This window comes from Lissotriton vulgaris, chromosome 10 (assembly GCF_964263255.1).
Source record: "Lissotriton vulgaris chromosome 10, aLisVul1.2, whole genome shotgun sequence".
Lineage (NCBI taxonomy): Eukaryota > Metazoa > Chordata > Amphibia > Caudata > Salamandridae > Lissotriton > Lissotriton vulgaris.
In genome coordinates, this window is record NC_141698.1 from 943,688,370 (window position 1) to 943,712,347 (window position 23,978).

Here is a 23,978-nt window from a genome sequence, read left to right on the forward strand (position 1 = left end):
CTGGGACCTGCCCCAATTTAGTCTTCAGGGACCATCTTCTGATACATCCACTTTTTAGGTCCCGCAGGTAAGGCTAATAAGCCCACCATAATTTGACTCTTGTAGATGAGACAGATTATCCCTATTGCACACATCATCTATATCACTCCTCCTCGAGCATTCTTTTAATAGGGTTTTTAATATTTGGATCTGCTGTTCTCTAGACATTTTTGTAGCTCTACCCCTACTGGAACATTCAGAGAAACCCTGATGTCGAGGACTTTAATGGCCAGTTGCTCTGCCTGCTGCTTCTGCAAAGACGATTTTATTGTTTGCCTTAACTCTCTTCAACCTCAAGTAAACTAAACCAATAATAGACAAGACACTGTTATATTGAAATGTTATATTAGTAAGGCCTAGCTCTAGCCTCAGGGCACTATATACTGAACCTCTGGGCAGGCCAAGCCATTATTTCCAAATATTAATTTCAATGATCTGAACCCTCCTCCTATAATTTACTGGCAAAACTTCAAATACATATATATTAGCCGATTAACAATTTTAGCATTTAGATCTCTCCGAGGACTTCAATGGACTTATCACCCATTGCTAAGTACATACTATACAAAGCACCTGCAATAGGCTTAGCACAAGCCTCCTGATGCTCAATATGAGGTGTAAAATTAAGGTTATATCTAAAAAGGAGACCAAGATAATGATATTCTTTTACCATCTCTACTGGAGCACCACTTAACCACTACTTCAACCTCTTATTCTGAACTATTCCTTTTGAAAAGACCATCACTTTAGTTTTTGCTGTATTTATTTTCAAATCATTGGACTTACAATATTCTGCAAAAGCATCTAATTGTCACTAGAGTCAACCAGTGTAAGGCCCAGCAACACCGTATCTTCGGCATAAAATAATACTGAGATGGACTCATTACCTAATTTGAGTGGAAAAGAATGAGCCTGGTTTAATTCAACCAATGCGTCAGCAATGTATGTGGACAACAGGAGTAGGGCTATCATGCACCCTGCCTCAATCAATTGAGGGTATCTATTTTTCTTGACAAAGCTCAGTTTTCCCCTAGTTCGACTTTGGTCCATGCGCCTTCATGTAACTGGATAATCTGCTTTAATAGTCCTGGGGGACACTCCCATTTCCTCATCTTCTCCCACAGTAGAAACCTATTTAAAGTGTCAAATGCTGTAGACAGATCAATGTATGATGCATATAACAATTGTTTCTTCTTGGTTGTGTTCAGGGTGAAGGAAACATGTTGGTCAAATGGCTTACTTTTTAGACAAACTTGCTGGGGAACTGTTCTGAGAATTGGACAGACTACTTTTATGTGGTATGACTACCAGGGGCGGTTCCTCCATTAGAGCTCAGGAGCTGCGCCCCACTGAAATTCCCACACATTTAAATAAAAGAATATTAAATAGATTGATGTATTTAGTATGGGCTGGGCTGTCTGTTTCAGGCTGCTGCTTGCCCTGTCTCTCCCTGAAGCAGGAGACAGAAGCCGGGCAGTAAATCAACTTTCTAAACTTTCTAAACAGTGATGCACGACACAGGACTTTGTTTTAAAGCCCTACTTTGCCATTCTGGTCTCTTGTTGTATGCACTACGTAGGCCAATCAGTGGGACGGTTTCGTGAGTCGGAGACTTCATTGCTGCATTATTTCAGACATTCGTCATTCAAAGACTTAGATCCCACTCTTTCCGCATACGTGAGAGTGGATGCAAGCAGTCTGATCCGGTGCCTTGTTCTCAGTAATACTAAGTGTTTGCAAGCTTATGCTGTGTAATGTATATTGTGCTGAGACCCCTCATCACGCTCACCTCCCCCACTGTGACACCTCTTGCCCTCGCTGCACATTGCTCGCTCCTTTAGAATTGGAGCTGCAGGATTTGCTCCTCTGCGAAATGAATCCAAATAAGGAGTGGGGTTTGCTCTTGTTCCCTTGCGAAATGGATCCAAATATCTGTCAAGCCCAAAGAGAGAGATATGTGCTTACTGTGGAACATGTGCTTACAGTGGCCAGTTCTCTGATGTACAACATTAAAACTGACCCTGTCTTTATGCCCCTAAGTTAACCCTGATGCCAAAAACATGGATTGACTTGCAAACAATGAATGTTAAAATCGTCAAGGGAATTCATTTTAGCGATTTAGTTTCTCTCTTTAGATCTTATGCTTTCCTTAATCTTGCATTCCCCAAGAGTTAGTGATTTTAAAATGTTGTTAAACTGTATTTTCTTCTGTGCATACTTTGAGGCTTGAGTCATGTCAGGTGATTATGATGGGCTTTGCTTGAGAGCGCATACGCTAAGGTTGAAGCCAAACAATGTGCCTGTCAGTAGGTTAGCTTTCCTGCAGAGCACACAGAACAATGTTTGTGTATTCCATTTGCAACTGAAAATCTGTGGATGTGTGTGTGAAGGGGGAACACATGTCAAATTTTTGCAAGGCAAAAGTAAGAGAAATTAAAGTGCTTACATTTGAGGGAGCGCAGTGTATGTTGGGGCAGTGAACTGACAGAGGTGTGAGGAAGAGCATTCGGGGAAGAGTGAAAAGAGGATGCTGAAGAGGAAAGAGATGGGGTTGAAGATGTGCAGATGAATAAGATATGCAAAGAAAAGGAGGATGCATATCTCACATAAAGAACACATAATTGAAGGCCAAAACTCATTTCACAGGCCTCAATGATATTTAATTCACAGACTCACTGTTTCAGAATTTAAACATTTCCAACATTAATTATTTTAAGAAATCATTGCTGTTACTCATTTATCTTTAACTACTAACTCCCAGTGACGAAGCCAATCATACTTACAGGCTTTAGGTGTATGTCCGTTGTTGTGTCAATTGTTGTGTCATTTATTTGGATGAAATTTACATCTGAGAGAGAAACCAAAATGCCGTTCAGGTAGCACACTATGGGAATCACAGAAATGTATTGGACATGTTCCTTTATAGTGACCCCCCACTTTTATTTATCTCACTTATAGACCTGTCTGCATGTGTTTCTACATGACTTGTTACAGCCAGCATCTGTAGGTGCTTGGTTAGAGCATATTTGTCCAAAATGAATACTGCATGCAGTGCCAGACACTGGACAAGCATACATTTTAAAGGGCTAAAGATGTCATGCTGTACAATTTACACATCACAGTAACTGTTAAACATATTAATGCAGGAAGATATGGGGTAGTTATAATATTTTAAGACTACAAATTCTCACAGCTTAATAAGCCTTGCTTTATTACTACATTCATTTGCTTTAAAATGCACCATTTGCAAATCTTGTTTACATTTCCTTCTAGGGAGAGGGACTAACCCTGGACCCCAGATTTGTCAATTGAACTTGTTCATATTGCTCACTATAAAAAAAAGTAATGCCCAACATTTACTTTCAAATGTCACCAGCTGCCACTGATAACTTTATTGCTATTTAACACACATAATGGTGGCACTGTTCTCAAACCAGCTTTAGAAATCAATGTCAAATGTGTCTCTTGCTTTTAATAGCACCTCTCCCTTTGTGGTCACCCATCGAATTGTACGTCTTGTAGAAATATGTATTTTCACTTCATCTGCACCATCATGTTTGCATCATGTCCCTGACTTAATAGTTTTATGTATACTTAATTAACAATGCTTTATGGTAATTTTACTTGTTAATGCTGTCATAATTTTCACATTTAGGTTTATGCAGCATTTTGCCTATATTTTAAATTATTCAAGTATTAACATTTCTTTACATTTTACTTCATTGTACCTCCTGATACGTGTTTTCTTTATGTGGAGCCCTTCAGAGTAGTGTAGCAGTCATTTAATAGTTTGTATTTAACTGTGACGCTTTTTATCTGCTTTTTGTCTTCCAGATGATACAGTCTATTTATTTGTAGTGAATCACCCACACTCTATTACCACAGTGGAACTATTTAAATTTCAAGAAGACGAAAATGCTCTTTTACACCTCAGAACGATACAGCACGAACTTCTGTACAGGTATGCAAAGGTAACAGGTTATTATCACGATTTAATGGCATTTGTCCAACCATGATTTGGAGTCCAATGGCTCCTCGGCCCGTACAGCTGCTAAGTTTTTTAGAGTTATGAAGTGATGTGGTCCAAAACGCTACTCATGTTTTATCCTTTTTAGGTCGAGCTGGTGTAAGCAGCGCGAAGTGCTGCGTCCAGCGAAGCGTCTTTTGTTATCCACTTCCTGGGAATGTGAGACAGGGGATGGGCACGCGCAGGCGATTTCCCCATGTGAGCGCGCACGTTCACACACACGCCGTGCACATCTCCTGTCTCAGATTACGAGAAAGTGGATAACACACACACACACACATGCGCGCACACACACACACACACGCACACACACACACACACAGACACACACACAGACACACACACAGACACACACACAGACACACACACAGACACACAGACACACACACACACACACACACACACACACACACACACCCACACACACACGCACACACAGACACACACGCCACCTCCCCCACACCGGATCTGTCAGACTTCTCTCATCCTGCGGTGGTGGCGGCTGCACAAGTTAGTAGCCCCCTCCCTAGGCTGCATGAGTCTCGCAGCATTCCCTTAACTACGGAGGCAGATCCAGGGACGGCACATGCGCGAGCAGTCCTCGCGCCCCCTCCCCGTCTCCTCCCCGGCCTGGATGTGGGCACGAGCCGCAGATCTAGGGATAGCGCCTATACTAGTTTTATATACTGACTGCTTCCTTGTTTCCAAAGTGTTTAAAAAAAAAAAAAGGTTTGGCCACTCATCATTCACTCATGTTCCAAAACATGGCATAAACAAAGTGGTCCAACCAGATAGCGGATTTTGACGTGCATGCTGCGGAGCGGTGGCCAGGGGAACTGCTTTATTTTGTGGCATTCTGACGTTTACAGTCAAGAAGAATCGGTATTTCTACGGTGTGCTGAAAGTCGAAATATATACAATAGGTATGCGCAAATTCATAACTCTGAAATGTTGCTGTTGTCGTATGCAATAAGACGAGTCTGTTATCACTTCCTATTCTGTGTGTGCCAAACATGTCACATCTTTGTTGCAAAATATGGAAATGCCTTTGTATTGTGCACTTACCTTTTTAACCATCCATCTTTCTAGGTCACATTCATCCATCCATCGGTCCAACCACAATCCATCCGTTCATCCATAAATACATGCCACCATCTGTTCGTGCGTGCGTGCATCCATTAATCCGCACAACCACCCACCATTTTATCCATCCATTCATTATTTCGGTGAGTGGTTGTGTTAGACGGACCGGGAGGGTCGGCCGAGGATAAGGGGAGAGGTCTCCGGGGAGAGCCGTCTCCAGCGATCGTACAGACGAATAACTTCCCCCCCACAGATGTACACCACACAAGGATAAGGTTTAACGTTCTTTATAAGTAGTTCTTTAAGTACGGTGAAATGGTACAAGGAGGTCTGGACTCAGGGGTCCCCTCTATTCTTAGTCTCTTGGTTGGGTAAGGGGGTAGTGGGACAGTCTCGTTACCAATCTGGTGGATATGGTGGTAGATGAATTAGCTCACAATCCTCGAGCTCGGCGTTCTAGATGATCGGGCCGCGGCGGGCCAGCAGGTCCCGGGAGGGTTGAAGGTAGCGACGGTCCGCGGCGGAGCCAGCAGGTCCCGGTGAAGATGGTGGTTACAAACGGTCCGCGGCCACGCCAGCAGGTCCCGACGATGATGAAGGTTTCCGAAGGTTGCGGCAGCGCCAGCAGGCAGGTCGATATTTCGCAAGGCAGGGCTACGGCAGCGCCAGTAGTCCGTCAAGGATGAGTTCGTCACGGTATCTCTCGACTCCAGGATACAACTGCCTTCCTGCTCTGGAGCTGCCCCAGTTATAGGTCTGCCGCCCTTTGATGTCCGGACCCTCGCACTTGGAGGTCGGGAGGTCTGGGATGAGGGAGTCCAGACACCCAGCAGGGGGGTGGAGCCAGCGCCCGGGGAGGCTGGGGGCGAGCGGCACCTGGCGGGGGAGAGCCATCGACACCTCTTTCTCCCATTGACCTGCCAAGTAGTCCGCTCACCTCCTGGGTGGATGGTGGTGCCGGGATGTCGGGGCCTGGCCAGGCCCAGGGTTAGGGTCGATCTGAGGCCACGCGGCCTCGTGGTGCTGTGTCCAAGATGGCGCCCAAGCCGGGCGAGGGGGGCCGGTCGTGATTCGGGCCCATGATGTAGAGATGTCCAGGGGCAGGGGTCCCATATGAGACGGGAACCGGGTGGTTGTTGCGTGTCATGCCTGGAGAGCCGGGCTCGGGCCTGGTCGTGCGGGGAGGGAGCAAGCCTCTCATGTGGCCTGTCCAACATGCGTCCCCCCCAGCTGAAGGCGGGGAGAGTCACCCATCCTCTTGGGGACTCTCCTCGTCGAGGCGGAAAAAGCGTGACAGGCCATCTGCGTTGGCGTGGTCTTGCCCGGGCCGATGTTCCACGGTGAAGTCCATCCCCTGCAAGGAGATGGACCAACGCAATAGTTTCGGGTTTTCCCCCCGCATCTGCATTAGCCACTGGAGGGGCCGATGATCGGTCTGTACCCGAAAGTGGGTACCGAAGAGATAAGGCCGGAGCTTTTTGAGGGCCCACACCACCGCGAAGGCCTCCCTCTCGATGGTGCTCCAGCGTTGCTCTCGGGCCAGGAGACGTCGGCTGATGAAAGCCACTGGTTGGTCAAGTCCTTCGGGGTTCAGCTGGGAAAGGACTGCCCCAATGCCCTGGTCGGAGGCGTCCGTTTGGACGATGAATTCCCGACTGTAGTCGGGGGCCTGGAGCACGGGGGCGGAGCACATGGCGGCCTTCAGCTTCTCGAAGGCCGCTTGACAGTCTGGGGTCCAGTTGACCTTCTTTGGTTGGTTTTTGGATGTGAGTTCCGTGAGGGGCCCCACAATGCTGCCATAGTCCCTCACGAACCGCCGGTAGTAGCCTGTGAGCCCCAAGAAGGCACGGACCTCGGTCTGGGTGATGGGGGGCTGCCACGACTGGATGGCAGCGATCTTGAGTTGTAGTGGGGCCACCAGACCGCTTCCCACCTGGTGCCCGAGATAGGTCACGGACCCCTGGCCAATTTGGCATTTGCTGGCCTTGATCGTGAGGCCGGCTCGTTGGAGGGCCTGCAGGACCTCTCGGAGGTGGAGGAGGTGGTCGGACCAGTGGCGGCTGTACACAGCGATGTCGTCCAGATAGGCGGCGCTGAATTCTTCGAGCCCCGCAGGGACCTGGTTTACTAGCCGCTGAAATGTTGCTGGGGCATTCTTCATGCCGAATGGCATGACCTTGAAGTGGTAGTGGCCATCAGGGGTGGAGAATGCAGATCGTTCTTGGGCCCGGGGGGTGAGACCGATCTGCCAGTAGCCCGCTGTCAGGTCGAAGATGCTGAGGTAGCGGGCAGCTCCCATGCGGTCGATTAGTTCATCTGCTCGGGGAATGGGATGTGCGTCGGTTCTGGTGACCGCATTCAAGCCCCGGTAGTCGACGCAGAACCGGAGTTCAGGAGTGGTGCCGGGGGCGGCCGCTTTGGGGACCAGTACCACTGGGCTGGCCCAGGGGCTGTCGGAGGGCTCGATGACCCCGAGCGTGAGCATCTTGGACACCTCCTCTTGGATGCAGGCCCGTACCCGATCTGGTACGCGGTAGGCCCGATGTCGGATAGGGGGGCTGTCTCCCGTGTCCACATCGTGTAAGCACCAGGGGGTAACCCCGGGGGTGAGGGAGAACAGGGTGGCGAACTGCAGTAGGAGGTCTCGGCAGCCTTGGCGCTGTTCCAGGGTGAGGGCCTCCGAGAGTCGGACCCCGTCCACGGAGCCGTCCTTCTCCCGAGTCCGTAGGAGGTCAGGGAGTGGTTCGGAGTCTTCCTCGGCTCCGTTGTCTGTTGCCATCAGGAGGCTGAGCTCCGAGCGCACAAAGTGGGGTTTTAGTCTATTGGCGTGGAGGACCCGGAGGGGGTTCCGTGAGGATTCCATGTCGATGAGATAGGTGACAGGGCTCTTGCGCTCGACCACTTTGAAGGGCCCTGTCCATTTGTCTTGCAAGGCACATGGCTCGGTGGGAGACATCACCCACACTTGTTGGCCGGGTTCAAATTCGATGGAGGAGGCATTTTGATCGTACCACCTTTTCATGTCTTCTTGACTGGCCTCCAAGTTTGCTTTAGCCATTTCTCTGAACCGTCTGGTCTGGTTACGTAGGGTCAGGAGGTACTTGAAAACATCTGGAGGGTTCTTTAGAGGGGGCATTTCCCAACCTTCTTTGACTAGGCTGAGCGGCCCTCGCACAGGGTGTCCATATAAGAGTTCGAACGGGCTGAAGCCGAGGGACTTCTGGGGGACTTCTCGATAGGCAAAGAGGAGGCACGGCAGTAGCACATCCCACTGGCGACGGAGGGGCTCTTCTAACCCCCCAATCATCCCTTTGAGCGTGCGGTTGAACCGCTCAACTAGTCCGTTTCCTTGAGGGTGATAGGGGGTCGTGAATCGGTAGGTGACCCCACACTGTTCCCAGAGGGACTTCATATATTTTGAAATAAAGTTTGTGCCTCGGTCGCTGACGACTTCTCGGGGAAAGCCCACCCGGGAGAAGATCCCCATCAAGGCCCGGCCGACCACCGGGGCTGTCACAGTTCGCAGGGGAACAGCCTCGGGGTAACGGGTGGCGTGGTCCACCAATACCAGGATGAACCGATGTCCTTGTGCTGTACGGGGGTCCAGGGGCCCCACGATGTCTATCCCCACCCTCTCGAACGGGGTGGTGACCACTGGGAAAGGTTGCAGAGGTGCTTTAAGCTTGCGTCCGCTCTTCCCGCTGGCCTGGCACGTGGGGCAAGATCGGCAGTGCTGGAGTACGTCATTCCTCATCTTGGGCCAGAAAAAGTGGGTCACCAGGCGACTGTAGGTTTTGTCCTGACCCAGGTGACCAGCCAGGGGGACATCGTGGGCCAGGTTTAGCAAGAAGTCTCTAAAACGGAGGGGCACTACTAGCACTCGACTGGCCCCCAACTCCGCGATTCTCTGTTCGCTGTACAACAGGTCGTTGTCCCAATAGATCCAATGGGTTCCGGAGGTATCCCCTGCACTCTGGGCGAGGGCTTGTTGGCGGAGTCCCTCGAGGGAGGGGCAGGTCTTCTGCTCGTGGCAGAACTGTTCCTGGGTGGGCCCCCCCTCCTGACGCCACTGATCCAGGCCGGGAAGGCCCTGAGGCTGAACGAGCCCCTCGGGAGTTTGCTCTGGAGGGACGGCACGGTCGGTGTCTTCTACTGGAGTGACCGGGGGAGGAGGTGCCGGCCATTCAGGTTCCTCGGGTCGGGGGATGGCACGGGCAGCCATGGACCGGGTGGTTACGCACGCCCAGTCCGGGATGCCCAACATCCCCAGGTGCTCTCTTCTCTCTACAGCGGCCCACGGGGAACTCTCAAGATCATTTCCCAGGAGACAGTCTACGGGGGCATCATCTCGGACCGTCACTTTCAACATGCCGGAGACCCCTCCCCATTCGAAGGGGACGCAGGCCATCCGACATAGACTCTCCGAATTGTCGGCTGAACGGACAGGGCAGAGAACGTTCGGCAGGATCTGTTCTGGGGTCACCAGGTGACAGCGGACGGCTGTTACACTGGCCCCGGTGTCACGTAGGGCTTCGGCCCGGCGTCCATTAATGTTCACCCATTGACTGTACTTCCGGGTGTTGGCGGGTAGGGGGACCCGCGGGACCATGTCTCTTCCCCCTAGGCACGCTAGAACCATGGCGGCTGGTTCCCATTCTTGGTGTTCTTGCTCACATTCCTCGTGGTCCTCGGAGATTTGTTCTTCCCCCAGAGCGGCGGCAGCCATCTGGCGGGGTCTCGGAGTCTGGCTCTGTGGACAATTCGGGTCGTTTGCGTAGTGGCCGACCCGCTGGCATCGGTGACACGTGACATTGGCCCTGTATCCCGGCCGCGCCGGGGTGTTGCCCCGGTTGGCCGGGGCGTTGTCTCTTCCTCGTCCCTGGCCCCCTCCTCCTCCTCGGTGACGGTGCTGACCGTGGTTGTTCCGGTTCTGTTCATGGGATCCACTTCGGCCCACTCGGGTAATTTCCCACCGGTCAGCCTCGGCGGCGAGCTGCCGTGGATCAGTCAATTTGCTGTCGAGGAGGTGCTGCCTGAGCTCGACGAAGCAGTTGTTTGATAGATGCTCCCATACCATGAGATTGAAGAGTTGCTCGTAGGTCGTTACGTTGCTTCCCTTGATCCAACCCTCGAAGGCTCGGCTGAAATAGTTCACGTATTCCACCCAAGTTGTACCCGGGATCCGTGTGCAGTCTCGGAACCTCTGGCGGTACATTTCGGGTGTGAGCCCATAGCGGGTGAGGAGGGTAGCTTTCATGTGGTCATAGGAGGTCATCAGATGGTCTGGAAGCTGTAGCAGGGCATCGCGGCCCTCATTGACGAACCTCCCCCATAGACCGGCTCCCCAGTCGCTTCGATTGATCCGGTGGGAGGTCATAGCGATCTCGTAGGCCTTGAACCATTGCTGTATGTCGTCCTCTCGGAAATATTCTCGAACGACATCCTTGGGGATGTGTACCTTCTTTTCTGTTGCTCCCGGGGTGCGCGGTTGCTCGGGCACCCCTAATTCTTTGTTCTGCTTGCGTAAGTCTATCTCAGCTAGTTTGCGCTCGTGTTCATACGCCAGTCTTTTCTCTTCGAGCTCTCTTTGTCTCTGTTTCTCTTCCCGTTCTTCTCGGAGCCGCAGATGTTCCAGATTCAGTTTTTGTTCGGCCAATTTGAGTTCGCCATCCATTTTGAGCCGGGCCATTTCTAGTTCATGTAGTCGGTTTCTTTCTCGTTCTTGGATCTCATCTTGCGAGCGACCCGTTCTTCGCTCCTCGGGAGCCGTGGTGTCTTTCTCTGCTGCTGCGACATTTTGGTCCGGGGGTCTGACGGCCCCGGTTTCCGCCCATGACTCAATGGCGTGTTTAAAATCGTCTTTAGTACTCAGACCGGTGGTAGCGATACCTAGTTCAATGCAGAATTGTTTCAACTCACGATGGCTGTATTCTTCCAATTTCTCCATCTGGAATTTCTCGGTGGATCCGCTCTCTTTGGTTGTCATTGTGGTTTCGTCGTGGGGTGAGCTACTCTCTGTACGATTACGCGTTGATTCGGATCGCGCCGCTGGCCACCAATGTTAGACGGACCGGGAGGGTCGGCCGAGGATAAGGGGAGAGGTCTCCGGGGAGAGCCGTCTCCAGCGATCGTACAGACGAATAACTTCCCCCCCCACAGATGTACACCACACAAGGATAAGGTTTAACGTTCTTTATAAGTAGTTCTTTAAGTACGGTGAAATGGTACAAGGAGGTCTGGACTCAGGGGTCCCCTCTATTCTTAGTCTCTTGGTTGGGTAAGGGGGTAGCGGGACAGTCTCGTTACCAATCTGGTGGATATGGTGGTAGATGAATTAGCTCACAATCCTCGAGCTCGGCGTTCTAGATGATCGGGCCGCGGCGGGGCCAGCAGGTCCCGGGAGGGTTGAAGGTAGCGACGGTCCGCGGCGGAGCCAGCAGGTCCCGGTGAAGATGGTGGTTACAAACGGTCCGCGGCCACGCCAGCAGGTCCCGACGATGATGAAGGTTTCCGAAGGTTGCGGCAGCGCCAGCAGGCAGGTCGATATTTCGCAAGGCAGGGCTACGGCAGCGCCAGTAGTCCGTCAAGGATGAGTTCGTCACGGTATCTCTCGACTCCAGGATACAACTGCCTTCCTGCTCTGGAGCTGCCCCAGTTATAGGTCTGCCACCCTTTGATGTCCGGACCCTCGCACTTGGAGGTCGGGAGGTCTGGGATGAGGGAGTCCAGACACCCAGCAGGGGGGTGGAGCCAGTGCCCGGGGAGGCTGGGGGCGAGCGGCACCTGGCGGGGGAGAGCCATCGACACCTCTTTCTCCCATTGACCTGCCAAGTAGTCCGCTCACCTCCTGGGTGGATGGTGGTGCCGGGATGTCGGGGCCTGGCCAGGCCCAGGGTTAGGGTCGATCTGAGGCCACGCGGCCTCGTGGTGCTGTGTCCAAGATGGCGCCCAAGCCGGGCGAGGGGGGCCGGTCGTGATTCGGGCCTATGATGTAGAGATGTCCAGGGGCAGGGGTCCCATATGAGACGGGAACCGGGTGGTTGTTGCGTGTCATGCCTGGAGAGCCGGGCTCGGGCCTGGTTGTGCGGGGAGGGAGCAAGCCTCTCATGTGGCCTGTCCAACAGGTTGTATTGTACCATTCCTAATCACGCCATTGGCAGCACAGTGGTGCATGTGAATGGCCCAAGTGTAAAATGGTGTGCCGTAGTACACTATACCTCTAAAGAAAATAGCACACTTTCATTTAAATATGCGCTGTGAGGTCAGTGATGTGTGTCACTTCCGGTACACTGTATGCGAAGAAACATATGTTTATTTTAAGCGTGGCACAATTATTAGATCATTAAGTGCAGCTGCAGAAATAACTAATAAACAGGCCATAATAAGGTGTTTGCTAACAGTGATCCTTCAGTTCATCATCTTTCTATTAATAGTGACAGCTCCGGGCTGTGGCGCCCCCAGAGCCCCCTCCTCTGAGCTGTACCAGGCTGATAGCGCTCTGAGGCCTTCCCCAGTGATGGGGCTTTGATACCGGCCCCCTGCCCCCAGCGCTGACCATTACCTGATAAATGCCGGGGACCCCTGAGCACAGGGAGCACCGCGTTGCCGTTTCTGTACGGCAGCGCCAGGAGTCGTAGCCTGCCTTTGAAGTGGGGGTGGGTATCCCTGCAAACTACAGCCCCAGTGAAGCACTTTCTCGTGTCCCCTCAGAAATCCCATTTCACAGCGCGGGTCAGCCAGGAAGAATAACTGATGAAATCATGATGGCTGGAGGCGAAACCGAGATTAAATAGATTCAGTGTCTGCTGGGGGGGGGGTAGGAGGGGAGTGAGGGCTGTGGAATATTGCTGATAAAAAAGGGGGGAGAAGGAGGTTAGACCAAACCAGGTCGGCCTCCAGTCAGTATATGCAATACAGGAACCCTATGTCAAGGGTCCAGAGACCTGGTAGGTGTTATGTGGTTACTGCTTACTAAGTCAGTGTGTACCAAATTATGTAAGTATGCGGTTGGGTGAGGAAGCATCAGGTAGTACCGAGCGGGTTTGCCGATAGGAACAATGTTTCCACGAGGCGTTCCTGCCCTTGCCTAAGACCATGGGGTGTAATCAAACACTCTTTTATAATCCAGAGTAAATACAAACCGTATGTAGAACAACACGCATGTTTTATTAATAACAGCGTTGAGCATAAATAATTAGTATTTATTTTAAAAACACCTTTTTCATTTGAATACAGGAGTGCAATACAGGGCTGGACCCTGTATGGTCCTGAAGAAAAGCTTGGGGGAGCTTGAAACATGTTGACCATAACACTGATCTAGCTCAGTAAAAGTTAGAACACAGTGTTACCCCTTTTTAATTTTTTATACCACACTAGGAGCAAAATAAATTGTTGAGGCCCACTAGCACGGTATTTTTAATTCCACACCCACTCCACCATCACCACACTTGCACCACACATAGTCATCTCGCAAAACCAGTGCTCCAGCGTAGTCGCCTTGTCGCAGCACGCCCCTTTTTTCGTAGAGAACTGGGATGGCCCCAATGATGAAGCATGTCACCGTGGGGCAACCCCGGTGAGTGAGGGGACTCTAGAAAGAAATTTTTCTTTCTTACATAATTTGGTACACACTGACTTAGTAAGCAGTAACCACATAACACCTACCAGGTCTCTGGACCCTTGACATAGGGTTCCTGTATTGCGAATATTGCTGATATGCATTCCTGCTTTTATCAGATGGCTGCCGCTCAAATGAACATATGTGCGCAGGCTCGGACGGAGCCAGCCAGGGAACTGGAACCGGCCTTCAATGTGCTACAGATGCTCTGTCAACTTTGGGCCTATAGGTAGATATTATCCGGCACAAGGATGCACCTGAATGCGGATGTCCGGCTTTCATTTATTTATTTTTAAACAAAAAATGTATAAAGTGCTAAGTATTGTGGGCTAGTCGGTTTCCAAGTGCTGCCTAACTTTGCATTTAAGAGAATAGAGGCACATACAAACATAATGATTTGCCCAGGATCCCACAACTTGGACACAGGAAAAAGCTGTTATTTCCGTATTTCTGGCTCCCAGTCAGGAATTATAGACACTATGCAATTTTAAGGCCTTATTTTAATTTAATTTCGCAGCCGCCAATGCTTGTTTGCTCTGTTTCTAAGAAGATGCTGAAGGGTCTAGAGGGGGTGGGGGCACTGGAATTACGCAATTCTGCAGCGGGGGCCTTTCTTGATATATACGATTCACTCTGCTGCATCAGTTGTATTTTTAACGACAAACCAAATGTACTATAAAGGGCGGGTGCAAGGCAGAACCAGACACACTGCAGTATTTAGCTAGTCACATTTTAGTTGGTGATTTTTGTCATCCAACGCTGAAATATGTGACCGTTTTGCCTAGAAAGTGTTTACATTTCCCCTATGAACACGGAAAGGTCTATTGTTTGCATCAGGAAACAAAACCCTCGCATACCTAAAGAAACTGGAATAGGCGGAAAAACGAGTCCTCCCTTGACATGAAAATGGTTTGTTTTAGTTTCACAGAAACTCTGGTGAAAGCAGAAACTATTTCAGACTTTCTTCTCAAAGCTGCACTTACTTCAAGAGGGCACAGGAAGAATCCCAAACACGTTGCGTCTCTTGGGTTTGTTTTAAATACAGAAACGCCACTAGGTAAGACACTTGAACGTGATATAGATGAACAATAACATACTCCTTAGGGTTACTTGGAAAGACCCACTGTGTGAACACAGAAACCCCACCAAAACTAAAATAAAGGTTTACAAAAGAAACTGTATATTGATTGCTAGGCTGCCTCCGTGTTGGTGCTTCTGTTTACAAGGAGATGGCTGCTTTAACCTCATCTTTGACTACCACCAGCCTCACTAATAAACGTAACTACCGGGCATGTATCCCAGCTTGAATTATTTTCGTGGCACTTCCCTTCTCTCTGTAGTCCGTCTTCAGTCTCTTACTCTACTTGAGCCCTCCCTGGCCATCGACTTTTGGCCTGTGACCTCATCCCAGGCAACTATTGGTTCTTAGGTCCTCCCATATGTATTAGTTGGGAGCTTTGCCCCATCCCCCATCTGTCGCTCTAGCCACCCCATCTCTTCTATTCCGTCATTGCTGTTTAGCTTTTCCTACAGTCCTTCATTCTGGCTTGAGCTGTTCCCATTGTTTGGGTTGCTGCTGTTAAGCTTCTCCCACTGTTGATTAATTGTGGTGCACTGTTGCCTTATTTGGTTTTTATTTTGGAGTGGAGCTCAGCTGCACAACCATTCAACAACAACTGGTTCAAATATGTCCTCTCAATGTTTCAAGCTTTATTACAAATGTCACAAAAATATGTTAATATTTCACTTCTGTTCTTGGATTTTCGTCACAATAAAATACACTGAGGATAATCTTCACAAAAGTTATTTACAAAAGTTTAAAGTATTGCCATTAAAAATTGCAATGACTTTTATTTAAGTATTAATTATAAAAAAATAAAAGCCATTGTTATTTATAATATCAATACATCTAAGTCAGGTAAATACAAAACATGTTGCATTACAAATGCTATAGGTGTCACATTTGCGAAAGTTATAACTATTGGCATTGTAAATGACGAAGCTATTCATTTTGCTATTTTCAAAACCAACACATGAATAAAAAAAATGTCATTTACAATACCAATAGCTCAAACTTTCCTAATGCGAGACCTATTGCATTGCAAATGCTTGTTAAGTCAAGCCTGCGACAGCGCATGTGCTCTCGCTTCCGACACACTATTATTTAACTTAATTAGTGGCTATCCACTGCTTGCACTGTGATATCTCCCTGTTTGCTTGTACAGGGCCTGGCTTCATGTGAATGGCCTACATATGTATTGGTGCTTAGTTACTTCTGAACTAAAAACCTTAAACTCCGAAATGCTGTCAGTAGCCAGGGCTTTAGACCTCACAAAGATTTAAATGGTCAGTGCTTTGTATTTTTGTTGCGTGAAAACAAACGCTTCGGCGCACCTTTGTAATGAATTGCCTGCCTGCTGCGTAAAGCAATTTGTACAGTGAAACTAAGTTAGAAGAAGCGCCATGCGTTAGTGATGCAAACACCTTTTTTGCAGCTATATAAACCGGATTTTTGACAGATTGCATTCAAGCGGTTTACAGGAAAAAGAAACTACATTAGACTAATGGCACATATGTCAAATACACTTACAAAAAAATAGCAGTTAAGCGCAAACACTTCTCTCCGCTGCAAACGCACAGCTTGTACTGTAATCTAGACAAATCAAACAAACATACCTGTAAGATTATGCATGCCAATTCCAGCAAGAACAATATATGCCATCATTCACTAAGCATTATTTAAAAAAATTAGACCTCCCACCAGCATGTACCCTGAACACGATGGTTTTGACTGGGGTTCCACACATTACCCCAGACCACCATGAAAATTGTAGGTCTGCCCACTGGTGTTCTAGTAAAATACAGCCCCAGGTAAATTGGCATAAACATATTATAATGGCAAGCCTTATTACAAGCCACCGCAACTCTACGTCAAGGAGCTGATGCAGGCCTAACCATGGCACTGGTTATGCTAGACCTCAGTGCAGCGTTCGACACTGTAGCACATATCACCTTGCTACAGTGTCTGAACAGAGGAGGTGTAACTGATAGAGCACTCGGTTGGCTTAAATCGTTTCTGACGGGCTGAAGCTTTCAGGTTCAACGGGGCTCATTTCGGTCTGAGGAGAGGGCATTAGAGCAGGGGTGACTATCTCATACTGATCACTCTTTTTTATATCAGCAATTTTATTTGACTTTTACCCTGGAGAAGTGTGGCTCAGGGTGGAGAAGTGTGGCTCAGGGGTTAGAGGCGGCAGACCCGGAAGCTGAGATCGGTCCTGGACCAGGGTTCAATTCCCCGCCTCGGCGGGTCTTGGGCTAAAAATTCCACGGACTCGATAATTCTCGCTCCGGTGCCTTCTCGACTCACGGGTTCACACTCTGCGACTCTGGGCAATAGCTTGCTTAATCTCCACAACGGCCCCTCGCGGCGGGATGCCTGACTTTCACCTTGTGGATACCCGCTGGGGCTATCACACAGGGGAATATCAGGACGGGTTCCCTAAGCAAGCGCCGGGACACCCACTGCGGGTAGCTGTGCGCTATATAAGCTCAACTACATTTACATTTACATTTACCCTGAACATACAATTTAGATTTTTGTTGACCAGATTTAGGCTCTGCACATTGCACATTTTAGGGGCCTTTCCTAAACAGGCTGGATGGTGCAATACCTTTACATCTTGCCCCTGTGACAACCTGTCCCAACAAAGTACCCTGCACTTTACCCATTTTTGCACACTCTACAAGGGCCCAAGAGTTTGGTTCCTGATACACTCTTAAAAAATATCAGACCATGTATTTTTCAGGAGGGTTTTAATTGTTTATTATCCTTGTCTAATGAAGTAATCTGTATATCTGTATTAAATGTTATCAGAATGGCACTATCAATAGGGAAATTATATGAAATGTAATGAAATTCTGGCATCTCCTTTTAGAAACCTATTTTTTAAAACCGTTTGGGAATCTTGATATATGTGAGCTATATGATTTTATTGCACTTTTTTATGTATCTAATATTTATGTATGTTTTATAAATGTTATTCTTTTATGGTTCATTCTAACCAAATAAAGTAATTCTTGACTTGAGACGAGAAAGAAGGAATGGAGGTATGAAAGAAAAAGGGATGGAAAGAATAAAGAAAAGCAAGAAAAAGGGAAGGAGAATTAAAGTGAGAAACACAAGTAAAAAGGTAGGAATTAAAGAATAAAGAAAAGCAAGAAAGGAAAGAAGAATGAAAAAAGGAATGAATCAAAATAAAGGAGGGAAAAAAGAAATTGAAGGAAGAGGAATGAAAGACTAGAGGAAAGGAGGGGAAAGAAAGACATGAAGGAAGAAGCAAAGAAAGAGAAGGAAAGAAAGAAAGAATACAAACACAATAAGGCAGATTTATTTTCCTGGATAAAGTTTGTTAAAATATAATTAGTGAAATTGAGTCCGGAATAAATCTGTTCTAAAGAATTGTCGGTTTATGAATTCACATTTATAACATTGAAGCTTTTGTTACCCTAATATGGAACAGTTTCAAATGGATTGCAATCTGGTATTATGTGAAATTCCATTTGAGTGTCTTGTGTTTACCTGAGAAAGTCAAATAAACAAAAGACTTTCCCAGAAGGAATTTACATCAGCATTGACAGGGTACATAAACTGATAAAGCGTGGAATGTGCCTGCGCTCAGATCTTGTATAGGTCATCCTGCTGTCCCATCAGCCTCTAAACACAAACACAACATAATGTTTTTTTAACAGAGGCACAAATGGGAATTAGCTTGTGTGTGGATGTGCTCCTTGTGAAAGAGTAAAATGCAGTCACTCAAAGTGAAGTTATCTAGTGGCTTAACTGGGCTGACCCCCTGTCTCTTCTGGTATATTGTAGTGGGCCGAAATAAAATGTGAATGGCACACCAAATGGATGAAGAAGGCTGGCTGAAAGCCGCTTTAAAGAAGTATGTTGTACATATATTTTTCGTTACAAACCAAAAGGTTGGCTAACACCATACCTAGAAATTGAACCCTGAATCTATGAACTGGGGTATGATGGAGTGTTGCAGACCACGCTAGGGTGAATGTGACCCACACGACACAGGTCCAATTGTCAGATATAAATTAATATTTAAGGAATGTTTACAAGCGTTTGGTATCACGGGATTATTGAACAAATACTTTATTTTATAACGCATAAACACTGCTGAAAGCGGACGCTCAAAAAGAGTTCATTGCCTATTGAAATTGCACCTGCCTTGAGCAGATAATCTCAAAGGGGTTAAATGACAGACTTACTATTACAAGACTCAGTCTTTCTGCCAAAATCCCCCAAGATGCATGTGATATTTTAAGCCAGTTTAGTCTTTATGGCCAACGACACTTTACATTCTTGTATTTGTAGTGACATTCAAATAGTGTTTAATGAAATGAAATGTAGTTTTGTAGAGGCGCGAACTGCCACTCCTGACAGAGTCTCCTGGCGCTATAAGCAACAACAGATCAGATGAATGACATAAACCTAAATTAGCTTTAGGCAGCAAGCATCTGATAATCCAAATATCGACGTCTTTAACAGTTTTCTAAACTGCCCCTCCTGTTCAATAGCTCTGAGCTCCTTAGGCATGCTGTTCCAGGCTTTTGCTCCCAAGATAGTGACTGATCTTCTACCTCTAGTTGCTAATTTAAATGCTGGAACCCTGAGCAAATTTGCAGTGGTAGACCTTAGTGTTCTCACAGTGGTATGAGGCCTAAATCTTGCTGAAAGATATCCTGGACTAGATGCCAATGGGCTCTAAAAGTTGTCAATAAGAGTTTAAACAAAACTCTTTTGTGGACCGGGAGCCAGTGAAGGGCCATCAGTGCAGCCGAGGCCGATGCCCTACGTGGTAGTTCTAAAACCAATCTGGCCACTGGGTGCTGGACCACCTGTAGTCTCCTCAGGATAGTTTTGTTAATTCCTGCAAGGAAACTATTGCAGTAGTCCAGCCTCGATAATATAAGGGCCACTGCTTCTGTCTTCTCTGCTGCCAGGAGGATCAAATTAAAAAACTATCTCAAAGTTTTTATAAGCCCAAAACAGGTCCCGGTCAATTTCAGAACATGGGGCTTGAATGAAAGGGCAGAGTCAAACCACAAACACCTAAATTTTTAGCCACTTCCACCGTTGATGGCGGCACTGTGGTGTTGTCTGGCCACCAATCCTTTGGATGAAAAGGGTTATCTTGACCAATTGGTAAGATTTCTGTCTTATTGGCATTGCAACAAAGATGATTTTTCTCATCCATTGCAACACAGCTGTAAGACAGATTTAAAAGTTTCCCTCGGAATTGGTAGTGGTCTTATCCAAGGAGAGGAACAATTGGGTATTGTCGGCATACAATGTAATTTCGATCCCATAATTAGAGATCAATGAGACAAGAGGGGCCATATATATGTTAACATCAGAGGACTTAAAGAAGCCCCCTGTGGCACCCCTGTAGTGATGACTTGTACTGATGACAGAAACGGTCCCAGCGAGATCGATTGTGTCCTATTTGTCAAAAAGGATGTGATCCATGTCAAAGCATGATCTGATATACCACACGATCTCAATCTGGTTAGCAGGATTTTGTGTGAGATGGAATCTAGCACTGCTGACAAGTCTAAAAGGATCAATACTGCCCTCTTGCCCTCATCCAGGACGAATTTGATCGGATCTGATATTTCGAGTAACGCCGACTTAGTTGAACATTTTGGTCGGAAACCGGATAGACTGGGATGAAGAGCCTGTATTGCCTCCAGGTAATTAGAAAGCTCCTTATACACTATTTTCTCTGTAATTTTACACAAATGGGTAACAGAGATATGGGCCTATAGTTTGCAAGATTTGAGGAGTCGATGTTTGGCTTTTTCTTTAAGGGTTTTACTATGGCAAATTTCCATTCATCTGTCACCGTCCCTGTAGCTACTGAGGAGTTCTGAATATCATTAATCGCCTGATTAACAATGTTGATTATATGATGTAAAAGCATCGGAGGACAAGCATCCAGATGAGATCCCGATTTACAAGCCAAGATCGCTTCCTTAGTCTGGGAGAGAGTAGCTGGTTCAAAGGCTTGGAGGCCCGAACTACCATCACTATTTGTAGTCCCCTGTGCCCCAAAAGGCTCCGAATGATCTTGGGTCACAAAGTTCTTTTGTATGGCCTTAATATTTTCATCAAAATAAATTGCGATGTCTTCGCATAACTTTTGGGAGGGAGGAATATCTACATGTACTCCCTTGGGATCAGTGAATGATTTTACAATTGTAAAAATCTCTTTTTGATTATGTTTTGTCATAGTGATTTGATTATAGAAGTAAGACTTGTTTGCTGATTTAATGGCTGCATGGCATTTTTTACTAATTTTTTTAACAATCGGACAATTAGATTCTTAGTAGCCCTTTCTCCATCTGCGTTCCAACTGTTTGGATTGCAGGTGAAGTCCTTCTAGTTCTTTCGAGAACCAGGGGTCCCTATGGGGTTTCCTTTTACTTAATCCAACCGGACGACCGGTTGGAAGCACTTCCTCCCCTATCGATGACATCCAATCGTGGAACTGACAAGTGTCCTCTCCAGGAGCCCCTGTGAGAGTAGGAACCTTGTTGTGTGCCACTGTTTGCAACAAGTTATTTGTGAGTAGACGCTGCCCCTCCTTCCAAGGGGGCCCTGCCACTGTCTTCCTTTCTCTGTGATCCTTGACAGGGATTGGAATATTTAGTGGGATAAAACTGTGGTCCGACCAGATCTGTGGGGATGGCTTTCCTATCTGGAGTGTACTGAGGTTAGTGCAAACCACATCCAGTGTATGCCCTGCCCTATGAGTTGATCCCTGAACCATTTGCTCCATGCCCAGCAACTGAATCGTCTCCACAAAGGATGATACCCCTGGGCTACCACTACATTCCAAGTGAAAGTTGACATCACCTAGTAGCGTAAAGTTGGCATACCTGAGCATAGCCTCACTAAGTGCGTCACCAAGGGAGTCCAGGAAGGCCTTGCTGCTACCTGGAGGACGATACACCAGTGCCCCCGAAAAGGAGAAGGTATTATTAATGGTACAGCAGAAACCCATATGTTCTGCTCCGCTAAGACCCAGAAGCGAGAAAACGTTCCATGGTGGAGTCTTCTTATGTAGGATGGCTAACCCCCCCCCTCTCCTACTTTTTCTATCCACCCTGCATATTGTAAAATCTGGTGGTAAAGCAACTGCAATGTCCGGATTAGAATCCTCTTTTAGCCAGGATTCAGTTACACATAAGACGTCTAGGTCCTAATCCATGATCAGCTCCCTTACCTCCAGGGCATGTAGGCATAATGATCGTGTGTTTATCAAACCTTCCTTAATATACCTCTGATGACCATCTCCCTTAACTTCATCAGTTCTCTTCTCCTTAGCCCAAAAAGATATCTGAGTCTTACATTTGTAGCATGACAATGGGCCCATGATTCTGTCCGCGTCCATGTGATGTTCACACTCATTCTTAATTTAAATCTAATAAGTGCCTAGCTGAAAACATCCTACCTGATTTTAAATGGTCAGGGTGACTGGCGCTGGTCGCGTCTCGGGCACAGATGGGATTGCCTTTGGCGCGCTGCTGGTGAGCCCGCTGCGCACTTCCGCTGAGCTTCCGCGCCCATCCCTCCATTTATAACGAGTAAAATTATAGACTCTTTTACTCCAAAATGGCGGCCGAGACTATCCCATTGGAAGAGGGGAAAAAATTAGCGTTGCACTCCCTCCACTCAATCAGCAAACGCTGTTGTTGACCGGGGAGCATACACTGAAGGCACTAAAGCATTCCAGTTAAGACCCGATACTACTGGTCTCTAATTACAACCCCTTTGTACCTTACAGAGAAGACGGGTACGGCACAGAGTACAATTTCTATTTACAAGCCCCCCAGAGCAGCCCCAAACAGCTTAAAATTCAGGCGCAGTGCAAGAAAATAAAGTAAGATGAACAAGTGCGTTTAAAATGCTTAAAAAGAAGTGGTTATCTTGTGCTAGTTGCTGACCTTGTTGCTAAAGGCGCGTCAGCGCAGGTTCCGCCTTTTATATCAGAGACTAGACCGTCTCTTACTCCAAAATGGCGGCAGAGACTATCTCACCGGAAGTGGGAAAAATATAGCGTCGCTCTCCCTCTACTCAATCAGCAAACGCTGTGGTGGACCGGGGAGCATACGCTGAAGGCACTAAAGCATTCCAGTTAAGACCCAATAGTACTGGTCTCTAATTACAACCCCTTTGTGCCTTACAGAGAAGGCGGGTACGGCACAGAGTACAATTGTTATTTACAAGCCCCCCAGAGCAGCCCCAAACAACTTAAAATTCAGGCGCAGTGCAAGAAAATAAGGTAAGATGACCAAGTGCGTTTAAAATGCTTAAAAAGAAGTGGTTAGCTTGTGCTAGTGGCTGACCTTGATGCTGAAGTTGAGCTTGTAAAGCTCAACTTTCAAGTTCCATTAAGCAGCGTGTTGATGGCGGCAAAGTTAATACTAACTTATCGTATACAACTTGTGGTCACGTTTCATGTGTATCAAGGGGCAGATGTACCGGTCACAGAGTAGTCTCAAAAATGCTTATTGGTTTTGCTACAGCGTGACTCCAAAAATAATTTCTAAATCAGCATCGCCATTTCTCTGAAATCTCCTAACACGCATTCATTCACCAGTGGGGCCCATAACACTGCATACTTTCTCTATTCATTTAACTCAACTTCAAGATTTGGGGAAACACAAAGGAGTCATGCTGTAACATTAGCGGAGTGTCTAAACCTATTTGACTATTTATTATTTACACCTATAGTTTTAAACGATTTACCATGGTTTTCATTAAACACCAATTTTATTCAGAGACACCACCATAGTGGCAATGGATCTGCTATAAAGAAAAATAGGCGAAGGAAAAATTACAAGACCAGCTTTTAACTTTCCATTTTCCCAATTTTTATTAAAAGAAAACTTTTAGTATGTCTGACATTTAGGCATTCATTCATTCTTTATTCAGTAAAAATCTTAAACTGTATTTCAAAATGATCATTTTATTTTAGAGCTCGGAAATAGATATTTTATTCAGAATTAAGTAAAGTTTAGCAAAGAACAGATAGTTCCAAATTCATTCTCTCCTAACATCCCTAACTAACGCCCTCATCTAGTCCTGCAAAGAAAACAAGACATTTTTGAAAGTTTCTTACATCCAGGAAT

At 47.2% G+C, this 23,978-nt stretch overlaps 1 protein-coding gene across 2 annotated transcripts in view; it reads left to right on the forward strand.

Annotated features, from left to right (window-relative positions):
* LOC147689043 (serum paraoxonase/arylesterase 2-like) overlaps window positions 1-23,978 on the forward strand; it is a 385,360-nt gene that overhangs the window by 234,771 nt on the left and 126,611 nt on the right. For both annotated transcript variants that reach the window (XM_086941931.1, XM_086941932.1), the window contains exon 5: window positions 3,874-4,000. In XM_086941931.1, coding sequence (XP_086798057.1) covers window positions 3,874-4,000 — 127 coding nt within the window. The remainder of the gene's footprint in view (window positions 1-3,873; window positions 4,001-23,978) is intronic.